At 40.7% G+C, this 13,580-nt stretch overlaps 1 protein-coding gene across 5 annotated transcripts in view; it reads left to right on the top strand.

The window, feature by feature from the left end:
* Window positions 1-13,580, top strand: part of LOC307155443 (uncharacterized protein) — a 106,755-nt gene that overhangs the window by 67,405 nt on the left and 25,770 nt on the right. The window contains exons 1-3 of one of the 5 annotated variants that reach the window (XM_079866058.1): window positions 6,487-6,793; window positions 6,893-7,028; window positions 11,278-12,984. The exons of 1 other annotated variant lie outside the window; for it this stretch is intronic. In XM_079866058.1, coding sequence (XP_079722184.1) covers window positions 11,333-12,984 — 1,652 coding nt within the window. In that variant the 5' untranslated portion in view covers window positions 6,487-6,793; window positions 6,893-7,028; window positions 11,278-11,332. Of the gene's footprint in view, window positions 1-6,481; window positions 6,794-6,892; window positions 7,029-11,277; window positions 12,985-13,580 lie in introns of those variants that run through there. 3 more of the 5 variants (XM_079866060.1, XM_079866059.1, XM_079866061.1) reach the window with 3 other exon arrangements.

Below are 13,580 nucleotides of genomic sequence, written 5' to 3' on the forward strand. Positions count from 1 at the left end.
GTCGGGCCCCGACGGGCTTGCAGGGCTCTAATATGGACCCGGCGTGCATTACTAGTGAATGTGGTTCTTCTCTGATGACGTTAGTTTGATGGTTGATGGAGCATCCTTAAACCTCCTCCAACCATCAGTCTGCTGTGAGCGAGAGATGGAGGGAAGGGGTGCTAAAGTCAAGAACCGGACCTCTACTTTTATCTCATTTAATATTCCTTTTAAGTTAGAAAATGGTCTCTAATTTCCAGTTCACAAGACATTAGCAGTGACTGATAGCACTCATTCACTGCACTCATTCAAACTGATTATCAGAGTGAATGACAAACATCACATGGATTTCATTTTCATGGATTTCATTTTACTAAATGACCCAGCAGCAGAGTGTGACCTTTATTTGGGTTTTGTAGTTTACCTTTTATGTGTAGGTTCTTTAAATGTGAATGCTCAAAAACAGAGGAGAAACCTTATTGTGGTGTTACCATAAAATTAATATAAAAGTATGTAAAATTACAAATTCTTACAATTTTTTAGTTTTTAACTCTTAATATTTCATAATTCTGATTTTAATAATACTGAAATTCTATATTATTTCAGGCAACTTGAAAAAAAAAATGATAGCTAATTTTACCATCTGTGTGTAAGGGATCCACTGGTGACAAGTTGTAGAGAACCCAAGTGCGGTTTATTTAAACAAAACATAACAAGATTGAACATAAAACAATGGCATGGCACAAGAAAGAAAAAAAAAAGCCATGGACATAAACTCACACAACAGTGATCACAGGAAACAATACTTGACCCAGACACATGGCAAACATGAGGGCTTAAATACACACAAGACTAATGACAAGACAAGGGACACATGTGAACAATGAAACAATCAACCAATGACAGCATGACACATGAGAAACAGGGAATCACATGACATGAACAAAGTCAGCAACATCCTGTGCGGGAAGATGGCGTGTTTCCGTGTCCCGCAGCTCAGCACGCGGTGCGAAGGAAAGACAGTGTGGCAGGTTAAGTGACAGCTGAGGTGTGAATGAAGAGAGTGAAGGGGGTAGTTTAGATGAAGAGGGTGATTCAAATAACATGAATTCTGATGACTGGTCTCAGGTTGAGCAGATGTCTCAGAAACGCAAAGATAGAGGCTCAGACTCTGAGGAGTTCGCCGGAGGAGGAGAAGGGAGGAGTAAAATGAGGAGGAAGGAGGATGAGTATAAAGTTATCTTGATGTTTGAGACAGTGGGTGAAATGAGTAATCCTATGCGATTAACAAAGATACTTAGAAAAGCTGTTGGGGAAATAAAATCAGCCAGATACTTAACCAACAATCGGGTGATTGTGATTTGTCTGAACAAAAAACAAAATATGTTGACTAAAATGAAGGAGTTTGGAGGAGCAGGAGTTAAATGGCATGTGCCTGGTGAGGTGAATGACATTAAAGGAGTGATTACTGGAGTGTCTTTATCAGATGAGATATTGAGAAATCAGTTAATGAGTGAAAAGGTAATAGATGTGAAAAGATTGACATCAAACAGAAACGGGAAAAGAGAGTCAAGTACAACAGTATAACAGGGAATGGGAAACTGCTACCAGAAAATGTTAAAATGGGATATGTGTCCTACCCAGTTAGACCTTTTATAAAACCTGCATTGAGATGTTTCAATTGCCAAAGATTAGGCCATGTAGCAGAAGTACGCAAGGGGAAGAAGCGTTGATGTAAATGTGGAGGTGGACACGGTTATGGAGAATGTGGGGATCTAGTTGAACCCAAGTGTTGCAACTGTGGAGGTCCTCATAGTGCAGCATATTTAAGATGTATAGCACAAAAACAAGCCATGGAAGCAATTAAGTACAAAGCAGAGCATAATGTTTCATATCCACAAGCAGTAAAGAAGGTTCAAAATGAGCAAGGAAATAGGATGATTCATGGAAGGTCTAATGCAATTGAAACGCCAAACAGGGGAACAGAGAGGTATAAACCAAATGTAGATGCAAGTATGCTTATGGTTAGCAAAGTAAGCTTCATTGCATTTATTGCTGAAGTAATCAACTGTACAACACAAACAAACAAAAGAACAGAGAAACTGAAAAGCATTGTATCTGCAGAAGCTCGTCAGCTGGGTATAACTGAAGTATCAGTGGAGAAGATTCAGACCCTACTAGAGCAATCTGAGAATAATGCAAGCTCTCAGGAAACCCCAGACAGACTAAGGTTAAACAAATAATATGACATGCAGGATAGTACAATGGGATGCTAGGAGTCTGACTGCGAATGGTCAAAAATTTAAGAAGGTTGTGCATGAAATGATAGACCTTCCTGATTTAATATGCATTCAGGAGACATGGCTTAAATCGCACTTAGACTTTGTTATTCCAGGGTATTTATCCATTAGAAAAGATGGATCAAGAGCAACAGGTGGAGAGTGTGCAACGTTTATAAAGAATGGGGAGGATTATAGGGAAGTAAAGGTAGAAACACAATATGAATGCATTAAGGTGGAAGTGTGGACATCATTAGGAAAAGTAACAATAATAAACTATTACAATCCATGTGAACAAATATCGTTAATGGAATTAAATCATATTTGGAGTAAAGAAGAAGGTATAGTGATATGGTGCGGGGACTTTAATGCACACAGTGTGGTATGGGGAAGATCAAACTCAGATACAAATGGCACAGTGGTGGAAGAATATATGGAGGACAATTTATTGGCATGCTTAAATGATGGTAGTGGGACAAGGTTCGACATCAGGAAACAAATTAAATCGTGCGTAGATCTAACAATAGTTTCAGCATCAATAGCAGTGAAATGTCAATGGGAGTTGCTAGAGCCGTCATCAGTTGGGAGTGACCATTTTCCAATGTTTTGCTCGGTAGGATTAGAAATGCAAAGGAGTATGATGATAAAACAACATAGATGGAAATTTGAGAAAGCTGACTGGGAGAAGTATAATAAAGTATGTGAGTTAGAATTAATGAGTTATAGTACAGAGGATGATATTGATAAATGTACAGAGAAACTAAGTTTGAGTTTGGTCAAAACGGCAGAAGAAAGTTTACCAAAAGTTGAAGGAAATAGGAGGAAGAAAGCTGATCCGTGGTGGAACGACGAATGCAGTAATTCAATTAAAAACAGGAATAAAGCATTTCAAATGCTGAAAAGAACATTGACACCAGAAGCAGTGATATAATATCAGAGGGAGAGAGCAAAGGCTAGAAGGACAATTAAGCATGAGAAAAAATAAATACTGGAGAGATTATTGTGATACCATAGGGAAGGAAACTGAATTAGGAGAGGTATGGAATATGTTATTTATATAGTTTCCTTCTCTTTTCTTTCTTACTCTAGGTGTGACGGCCTCACAATATTGATAACATCATTCACGTTAACCGCTGGAAGTTCTTGGCATCATGGCAAAAAGTTCACATTTGCTTAAATTTAGCTGGAGTCCTGATGCCTTAGAAAAGGTATTAACTAATGAAATAGCCAGAGGAATGTGATCTTTGTTTTTTAAGAATAACGTAGTATCGTCTGCCAATTGACTGATTGCTATACTTTTATCAAATACATTTAATTTCTGTACCGTTCAATCATGAATAACTAAAGTAGACAACATGTCTGCAGCCAAAATGAATAAAAGAGGGGATAGAGGGCAGCCCTGTCTTATTCCACGACTGAAATCTTTGTGAAGTACCGTAAGAAGAGAAATGGAACTGTTCATATCTTTATAAATAATTTTTATAATATTGACAAAGTGCTCACCAAAACCAAAGTGCTCTAAAGCTTTAAATAAAATGTTCTAACGTGTCGAAGGCTTTCTTAAAGTCTGAGAAAAGAATATATCCATCCTTTATCAAATGATTGTATTCAACATTATCCATTACTAGTCTTACATTGTTGTGAATAGATCTTCCTTTAAGGAATCCCGATTGAACCTCATTAATTAACCCATTAAGGCCCTCTTTCAATCGATTGACAAGAACGTGGGTAAAAATTTTATAATCATTGTTAAGCAAAGTGATTTGGCGGAGATTATCTAAATATCTATGATCTTTATCTGGTTTGGGAAATAATCAAGCCTTGACTCATTGTTGGCCCTGTAGAAGTCTTTTTGTAACAATAGGGGTAACGATTGCATCATAACCAAGCGACTCTGTCGCACAGTAGAGAAATTACTGTATAGACAGGAGGAGAAGCTCGCAGGTAATCGGGGGGACGTGGAGGCATAAAGTCTGATAAAGTCAAGGGAGAAGCCCATAGAGAGTCATAAAGTTGCTCCTGCTCCTATAGCTCATGGACAGCTCCTACTCACGCTCTCCGTCTCTGCAAGATTCGGAAGGGAATGATTCAGATTTCTCTCGGCACAGCTACTAGAAGACTTACAACTGTCAGACAGGTCGCTTACGTCACATCTACGTCGTCAAGCTCACTTTGAATAATGATTAATGATATCTTTGATAAAATAGAGAGAGGATTCGGGTTATCTTTATATGCAGGTGACGGAAAAGTGGGCGTAATGTAGAGTTTGTTTTAAAACAGATACAAAGAGTGTTAGTATCTGTAGAGGAATGGGGAAATACATGGGGCTTCAACATCTCTGCTTCTAAGACTAAATATGTGATATTTGGTTTTAAAAGAAAGTTACCTTGGGGCTATATATGTATATGTATGGGTCTCCATTGGAGAAGGAAAAGGTTTTTAAATGTTTGGGTATTTGGTTTGAAGAGCGTATGACCTGGGCCGTGCATGTAGGTAAAATTGTGTTGAAGTGTGAAAAAGTTTTGAATGTGATGAGAAGTCTGGCTGGGTGTGGGTGTGTGTGTGTGGGGGGGGGGGCTAATATAGGGAGACAATGCTGCTAATTTTTCAGGCCATGATCAGATCTGCTCTTGATTATGGGTGCTTTGTGTATGGATCTGCTTCCAAAACTGTTCTGGCTAGGTTGGATGTGGTGCAGGCAAGAGCTTTAAGGCTTTGCTGTGGGGCCTTCAGAGCTACCCCAGTACCTGCCCTGCTCATTGAAATGGGAGAAATGCCCTTATGGTTAAGACGCATTGAGTTAGGGTTACAGTACTGGGTAAAACTTAGTGGGTGTAATCATACCTTCCCAGCAATGTGTTTGTTGCAAGAGGTTGCTGGAGATAATAGATACAATATTTGTTTTGTCATAGTAAATCAGTCGGCAGGGAAGATGAGCATGGATCAGGGAAGTATCGCAGAACACACAAGTTGGTTGCCTATGCCCTATTGGGTGCTGCCTGAAATGTGTGTTGAGCTTGGTTTTCTTCAGGAAAAAGATAAATGGGAGGTGGCACCAAAAATAGAGGAATATCTTAATTCAATCAGTGAGAGTACTATGATTGTTTTTACAGATGGATCTAGAGATCCAGTTAGTGGGAAAGCTGGATTTGGGGTATATGTGGAACAGCTGGGTTGGAAATTGGTCGACGTATTTCTAATGGAAGTTCTGTTCTCACTGCCGGATTAATGGCCATTTTATGGGCTCTATGGTGGATTGAGGAAGGAAAACCAAGGGAAGTAATTATTTGCTCTGATTCTGCAGCTGCTCTAGAAAATTTAAAAGTAGGAAAATCTAAAGCTCGTCCTGACATTGTAAATTATATCTTCACTGAAAACAATGATTCGTTGAATTTAATAATTTTTTTTATGTTAAGTGGTTGCACACAATTGATTTTAGCTACATTTAAACAAATTTAACTCAATAAATTTTAGTTCAACTTAATGCATTTTTTTTAAATGTAGCTAAAATCAGTTGTAACCACTTACCATAATTTTTTTTATTAAATTCAACAAATAATTTTTTTTTCAGTGTTGAATGTGTTTTTTAGAATTAGGTTTGTCTGCAACATCAGGTTTTGCTGGGTTCCCGGGCATGTTGGGCTGAGGGGGAATGAGCGGGTGGATAAAATTGCAAAGGAGAGCTTAGGCAGAGAAGTAGATGTCCATGTATTATTAGGGAGAGTGGAACTGAGGGAACAAATTAAAGAGAGCTTAATAAATGAATGGCAGAGAGGGTGGGAAAAGGAAACTATAGGGGTAGACACTACTTTTCCATACAACCTAAAGTTAGGAAAAGATGTTCGTGTATCATTTTGTCCCGTAGGGACTCAGTTAAAATGTGTAGATTGAGGTTGGGGCACTGTGGGTTAAATTATTCTTTGTAGGAAAGCATGTTTCTGGATTGTGTGAGTGTGGGAGTCTTGAGACGGTAGGGCATGTTTTCCTAGAATGCAGAAAGTATAGGGCAGAAAGAAATATATTATTTATTAAATTGGCAGGACTTGGAGTTAAGGCTTTTTCTCTTTTATCTTTGTTTGGTCGCAGTGACGAGCATAAACTGATCTCCAAGGCAGTTCTTCAGTTCTTGCATGATACAGGACTGTGTGTAAGAATTTAGTTCAAACTTTGACCTGTGGAGGGCAGTAATACGCTCAGCAGCGTCTACACTGCCGGGATCCTACAAGAAGAAGAAGCTCAGTTTGAGGCTACCATAGGAGGCTACACAGTTCGCTCAGCCATATGATATGAGTGCTTGAATGAGTGCTTTTGACTTCACTTTTCTCAGTTGAACTCTTTGGGGTCACTGTGTCCATTCTTATACTATGTCAATAGTCTATGCAGCAGAGAGAACTACAGTGAGCACGCAGCTCAACTTCATCGTTCAGTTCAGTCTGAGAGGAACTCTCCTGTCAACAGTGAAACCGAAAGCGTTCATATCGGATGAGACACCATTTCGGGTACATCAAAATCTAACAATGTCTTCACATGTCACGGTAAGTTCATTAAAACGTTTCACAGTTATAATATCAATGAGGACCGTTTGCGTCTAAACTATTTAAACAAGTTTGTTCGCTTCGCTTCTCTCCGGACAGCTCCTCCTATAACGGTAACGTTAGAAACTGTAATGGCGGATCCCGGACTAGAAGCGCAGGGAGTTTAGGACAAACTCACTCACAGCTACAGCACACCGACTGCGACTCTACTCGTGTGTTCAGCCCTAAACAGTAGGTAAATATGATAATACACGCAAAAAGTTCACTTCAAAAATGAACAAAGAGGGGTAAACGAGTTTTAGCGAAAAGTGAAAGCAAATAAACGTAGGCCCATAAGCCTACTGAAAATGCACTCATCTGGTCGGTAACGTTATATAAATTAATAACGATTTGGGTCAGTTATTTAATTGAAAATTAATGGCGTGTCAAGATTTTGAGCACGAGCTCAGCAGCTCTGTGTCAAAAACATTTTTGTAAGCTTATTTAGTGTTTGCCATTGAAGGACGTGATGGGCTAATATTTTTACCTTAACCCTTGTGTGGTGTTCATATTTTTGTTACTCAGCCAGTGTTCGTGGGTCTGGTGGACCCGCTGCATTTTTGGGTTTTTAATTCAACACAATCAAAAATGTTATGATAAAATACTCAACAGATGTTTACTTCATCCCAATTACAAGCAATATAAACAACATATATGGTTAATATTTTCTCTTTACCTTTGTTAGATCACATTTAAGAATTGCAACCTCGTGTGGGAATGGCAGGAGTAGAAACACAAAACTCACTCTTGCACTCTTTCACACTTACACACAATCTCTCTCACACACGCACGCACGCACACACACACTCATGCACACACCCACAACACACACCCAGACACACACAAAACACACACCCCCCCACCCACACACACCCCCCCCACACACACACATGCACACAAACTCACTTGGATATGTGGTGTACGGTCACTCTCTATAGGCATAATGGTTTTTCTAATGTACAAACTGTATAATCTATCCCTCTACACTAACCCTACCCCTAAACCTACCAATCACAGAAAACTTTTGGCATTTTTTGAATTTCAAAAAACACCATTTAGTATGTTTTAGTATGAGGACACAGATATCGTCATAAACCATGTTTACGTTGTAATTCCCATGTTATTATATACATTTGTGTCCTCATAAACCATATAAAAGAACATACACACACTAACAGCAGGCCCTGACAGGAGGAGGACAGAGTAAAGGTACACAGGACCTACAATTTCCACACTTTTATTAGCCCCGGGTCCAGTGGACCCGAACCTCCTGTGTGTAATATAAATGTGTAGGGGGGGTGTACAGTGTGTTTTCTTTGAAAATGTGTTCTGATATATGTTCTTCACAGAAAATGAGCCAAGGCCAATGAGTCTCAGTTTGAAAAAATAATTAATTGTATCATTTTTCTTTTGATAAAAAAATGAAAACGGGTCCAACAGACCCGAACACCATACAAGGGTTAATATTGTTACAAATAGTACGTACCATATGGGCATTTAATGTAAAATATACTGTATTTAATTATAAATAAACAAAGTCATTTAAAATACCAAATAATAATTATATAAACAACTCATAACTGTAACAAAAACAGAAACTTTACATTACAAAAAAATCACAGTAGAATTTATTACAAGAACGTTTGATTCTTAAACCCATTTAATCATTGTATTCCTGTAGAAAGAACTCCATGTCATCCCTGAAAATGAAATTAATATGATTAATATTAATAATATCTGTTCATATCAATTGAACTGACCACAGAAAAAAAAATATCTAACTTTAATAATAAAGTGGGTAATGTCGGGGCCTTTAGGGACGATGTAGACTCAGGGGAGAGCTGGCTAGCGTCTCTTCCACCTTAGGCATCACCCCATAACCGTGCTCTTTGTAGCCTAATACCAATGAATAATGTGATGCTGGTACACTATTCACTCAATGAGAAACCAGTTGCTTACCTTGGTGTGGAGATCGGGAAAAACTGGCAGTCCCAGAGAGCAGGCTGTGACTGTAATTTAAAGGAGCATTTCACCCATGGGAACATTGATCTTTATTGAAAGTGGGTCATATATGTAGTCGAAATGTAAAATAAATTTTGAATTTGGTGCCTTCTTGACCGAGGAAAGAAAGAAAGTAACTTCAGGACGCATTTGTATGAAAGACAACAACTCCCACAATGCACCACATTGCACAGCTCCGCAAGCCACTCCCACTAATCCAGAACAGCTTATGAATCACTCATCCGTCCATAAGCCTAGCTACCACCGGAGCTTGAAATTCATTTCACACACAATGTCTAACGTTAGTTAGTTGGCGAACTCATTAGTGAATTACTCCTCATTTGTATTTCTTTCGAAGTGGTGAGTTATTGCATGGTAACGTTACCGGGATGTTCAGTCAGATGCGGTGCGAAACTAGGATGGTTCACAACACAAACGTCCGTGTCCTCGTCTGATTCAGAGATTTCGTCCAGGAGAAATTGGCATCGTTGAAATTCTTTGCCGCAGACGGACTCTATCTCTGTGTTCGTAGCGGTTCGTAGTTGCATAGTGAGATCACCGGCGCCACCAGTCCGCCCTAACTCGAGCCAGTCTCTCCTCGTCCACGGCAGGTCTTCTGCCTCGGCTGCTCTTCGCTATAATGCGGCTTGTAAAGGAAGCCACAAACACCTGATTCAAGCATCAGACTTCCGAAATCCTCTTCTTCTATATCATATTGAGCACTCTCCTCCGCTATTGTCATAACTTTACATCTGTCTCCACAGCGCCTGTTAGCTTAGCTTCACACAAGATGGAGGATATTGCTTTCAGTTTCAGAGAGTAAAGTCCCACCCACTGATCTGTAATAGGTCTGTAGCGTGAGCGGGTCCCGCCCCCTGGAATAATGAGGAGCTATTGTAGTCTCTACACTTTTCAATGAAATGTGACTTCCTGCTTATTATGACGCAAAATGATGATTTTTACGTCATAATAAGCAGGAAGTAAAACACTTAAATCCTTATTTCTCCCATCTCAGGGAAAAATGAATGAAATATCCACCTTTATTATAATATATGACTGGGTTTCTAACAATACAAAGCTTAATGCAAATGGGTGAAGTCTCCCTTTAAGGGGCCAGTTAAGGATACAAAACACAGATACAGCAGGCTATAATTTAATTTTGGAACGTCCTGCTTCTCGGCCAGTCAATGTTTAATCTGGCAACAGCGCGAGTCACAACCTTCATTAGCTCCTCATATGCAGGAGAGTGAGGTGGCGAGTCCTCAACATCTTCTCTATTGATGCTTACAACATCTAACTCCTTAGAGCTAGATAATGGTAGCACTTGTGTCTCACTCGGGGAGGAAGAAACCGCAGTGCATGCTATCAAACCTTGAGAAAAGGCACTGGATCTAGCAGGCAAGGCCCATCTCTAACCCCTCTGCTAAATCCATTTGCCATGAGTAACGTGAGCCTGAGCACCCTCCTCAAAGAGCGCCAGGCGAGAGCGTAGTGTCCGTAATGGAATCTGTTCACAGTGCTAATATATATATATTTGCTTATGAGTGATAGCCAACACCAAATAAGACAAACGATTTCACATATAGCACTTACTGAAGACATATAAGCTAGCGCTGCTCTGTTTGGGCATGCTTTATAGTTTCCTGGTTGTGACGTCACCCGCCTCTGATATTCCGTCACACCATTGGACTGATTTCACACATGCTTCATGACGCAATCACGCAGAGTGTTCCCACAGTGTCATTCGATGCAGCGCAAGTTCCCTTGAAAGGAAACACAGAACATAAAGTTTTGTAAGTTCATAAAGTTTCCTTGAAAGGGAACCTACTGATGTTTGTAGATGGTTGTTCCATTAACTAAAAAGAAAAATAAACTACATAAATCAATGTATATGAATACAGAAACTAACAAGAGCAACGTCTATAAAATAAAAAATGTTTGTTTGAAAATAGAAAGTTGAAGTTGGTCCACAGTATCATTTAGGATGTAGATAATAATTAAACACAAGATTCATGACACGTCTGTTAAACACAAACCCACAAACTAAGTAAAGCACAATTGAGATCCATCACACTACCAATCCAATATCCTAAAGGAATGAACTAAGAAATTAGCATGATCAAATTGATAGTTCTGGTCCTTGGTTATGATTGGCAGAGTTGTGTCCAAAGCCATTGTAAAGTATTCTATAAACACACACCCGTGAGCTCATTATCCTAGTATTATTGCATCAACAGTGAGTGTTGCTGTATCTGTGTTTGTGTCATCAAAACAACGGCTCTTAACTGGCCTAAAATCCCTGTAAACCACAGCTTCTTGGGGCCCCAAACACGAAGCGTCGGCACCACAGGGGGCCCGGCCACTTTGGTCACTGTGCACTGGTCACTGGTACTGAAACTTAATTGTGTTAAAATTCAGTGTATGTTCTGTGTTTCCACATACAGGCCTGAAATGAAGTCTCTTATGTAGGAAGAAGAGAAGTCGAAGTCTGCCTATAAAATGAATGTGTGTGAGGAGAGAGAAGAGGAGGCTTCTGTTCACAATCAGAGAGCAGCTTCTCCAGTATCCAGCTGTGTGTCTATCAAGAGTAACAACTCCATGTTTCATCCCCCTGATCTCAGTGATGGACCGTCTCCAGGATTCAGCTGTGTGTCTATGAAGAGTAACAACTCCATGTTTCATCCCCCTGATCTCAGTGATGGACCGTCTCCAGGATTCAGCTGTGTGTCCATGAAGAGTAACAACTCCATGCGTCTGCCCCCTGGTCTCAGTGATGGACCATCTTCAGGATTCAGCTGTGTGTCCATGAAGAGTAACCACTCCATGCGTCTGCCCCCTGGTCTCAGTGATGGACCATCTTCAGTATCCAGCTGTGTGTCCATGAAGAGTAACCACTCCATGCGTCTGCCCCCTGGTCTCAGTGATGGACCATCTTCAGGATTCAGCTGTGTGTCCATGAAGAGTAACAACTCCATGCGTCTGCCCCCTGGTCTCAGTGATGGACCATCTTCAGGATTCAGCTGTGTGTCCATGAAGAGTAACCACTCCATGCGTCTGCCCCCTGGTCTCAGTGATGGACCATCTTCAGGATTCAGCTGTGTGTCCATGAAGAGTAACAACTCCATGCGTCTGCCCCCTGGTCTCAGTGATGGACCATCTTCAGGATTCAGCTGTGTGTCCTTGAAGAGTAACAACTCCATGCGTCTGCCCCCTGGTCTCAGTGATGGACCATCTTCAGGATTCAGCTGTGTGTCCATGAAGAGTAACAACTCCATGCGTCTGCCCCCTGGTCTCAGTGATGGACCATCTTCAGGATTCAGCTGTGTGTCCTTGAAGAGTAACAACTCCATGCGTCTGCCCCCTGGTCTCAGTGATGGACCATCTTCAGGATTCAGCTGTGTGTCCATGAAGAGTAACCACTCCATGCGTCTGCCCCCTGGTCTCAGTGATGGACCATCTTCAGGATTCAGCTGTGTGTCCTTGAAGAGTAACAACTCCATGCGTCTGCCCCCTGGTCTCAGTGATGGACCATCTTCAGGATTCAGCTGTGTGTCCATGAAGAGTAACAACTCCATGCGTCTGCCCCCTGGTCTCAGTGATGGACCATCTTCAGGATTCAGCTGTGTGTCCATGAAGAGTAACCACTCCATGCGTCTGCCCCCTGGTCTCAGTGATGGACCATCTTCAGGATTCAGCTGTGTGTCCATGAAGAGTAACAACTCCATGCGTCTGCCCCCTGGTCTCAGTGATGGACCATCTTCAGGATTCAGCTGTGTGTCCTTGAAGAGTAACAACTCCATGCGTCTGCCCCCTGGTCTCAGTGATGGACCATCTTCAGGATTCAGCTGTGTGTCCATGAAGAGTAACAACTCCATGCGTCTGCCCCCTGGTCTCAGTGATGGACCATCTTCAGGATTCAGCTGTGTGTCCTTGAAGAGTAACAACTCCATGCGTCTGCCCCCTGGTCTCAGTGATGGACCATCTTCAGGATTCAGCTGTGTGTCCATGAAGAGTAACCACTCCATGCGTCTGCCCCCTGATCTCAGTGATGGACCGTCTCCAGGATTCAGTTGTGTGTCCATGAAGAGTAACAACTCCATGCCTCTGCCCCCTGATCTCAGTGATGGATCTGCTGAAACATCTGGCCCTGTGTGAGTATCATGAAGTGGGATGTGAAGTTTTTTTTAACATGATGATTCACTCACTGATGTTCTTTTCTCTGAATATTAGTATGTTAATAATAGGGCTGTCAAGCGATTAAAATGTTGAATCTAATTATTTACATAATTTGGCTGAGAAATTACCCCCAAAAGATAATTTAAAGTCTTCATGGTAAACAAGAAAAGCATCAAATAGACATGAAAAAATAGCTTTAGAAGAAAAATCTTATTTGATTTAACAAAGAATTTATTACACATAAACCAGGGATGTGATTTTTCCATATTTTCAGACCTGAAAAGTATGACCCATATGAATTGCGTAATTCCAAGGGGGGGTTAATGATGATTGAAAGCGCGAAATGAACTTTTACTAAATAACAATTACTAAATAAACTGTGAAATAGGGCTGGGTGGTATGATGGTATTGTTACCACTGTATAAAATGTAAACTGTAACAGACTTTTTTAATTCCATGTATACTGGAACATGTCAATAAGTGGGCGTGGTTAACTCGCATGCAGCGTGTGCGAGACTGAGACACTGATATTTGTTAAAGGGTAACTAAACCCCTGGTCAGAGCCTGACTC

This window comes from Squalius cephalus (genome assembly GCF_949319135.1).
Source record: "Squalius cephalus genome assembly, chromosome: 1".
Taxonomy (NCBI): domain Eukaryota; kingdom Metazoa; phylum Chordata; class Actinopteri; order Cypriniformes; family Leuciscidae; genus Squalius; species Squalius cephalus.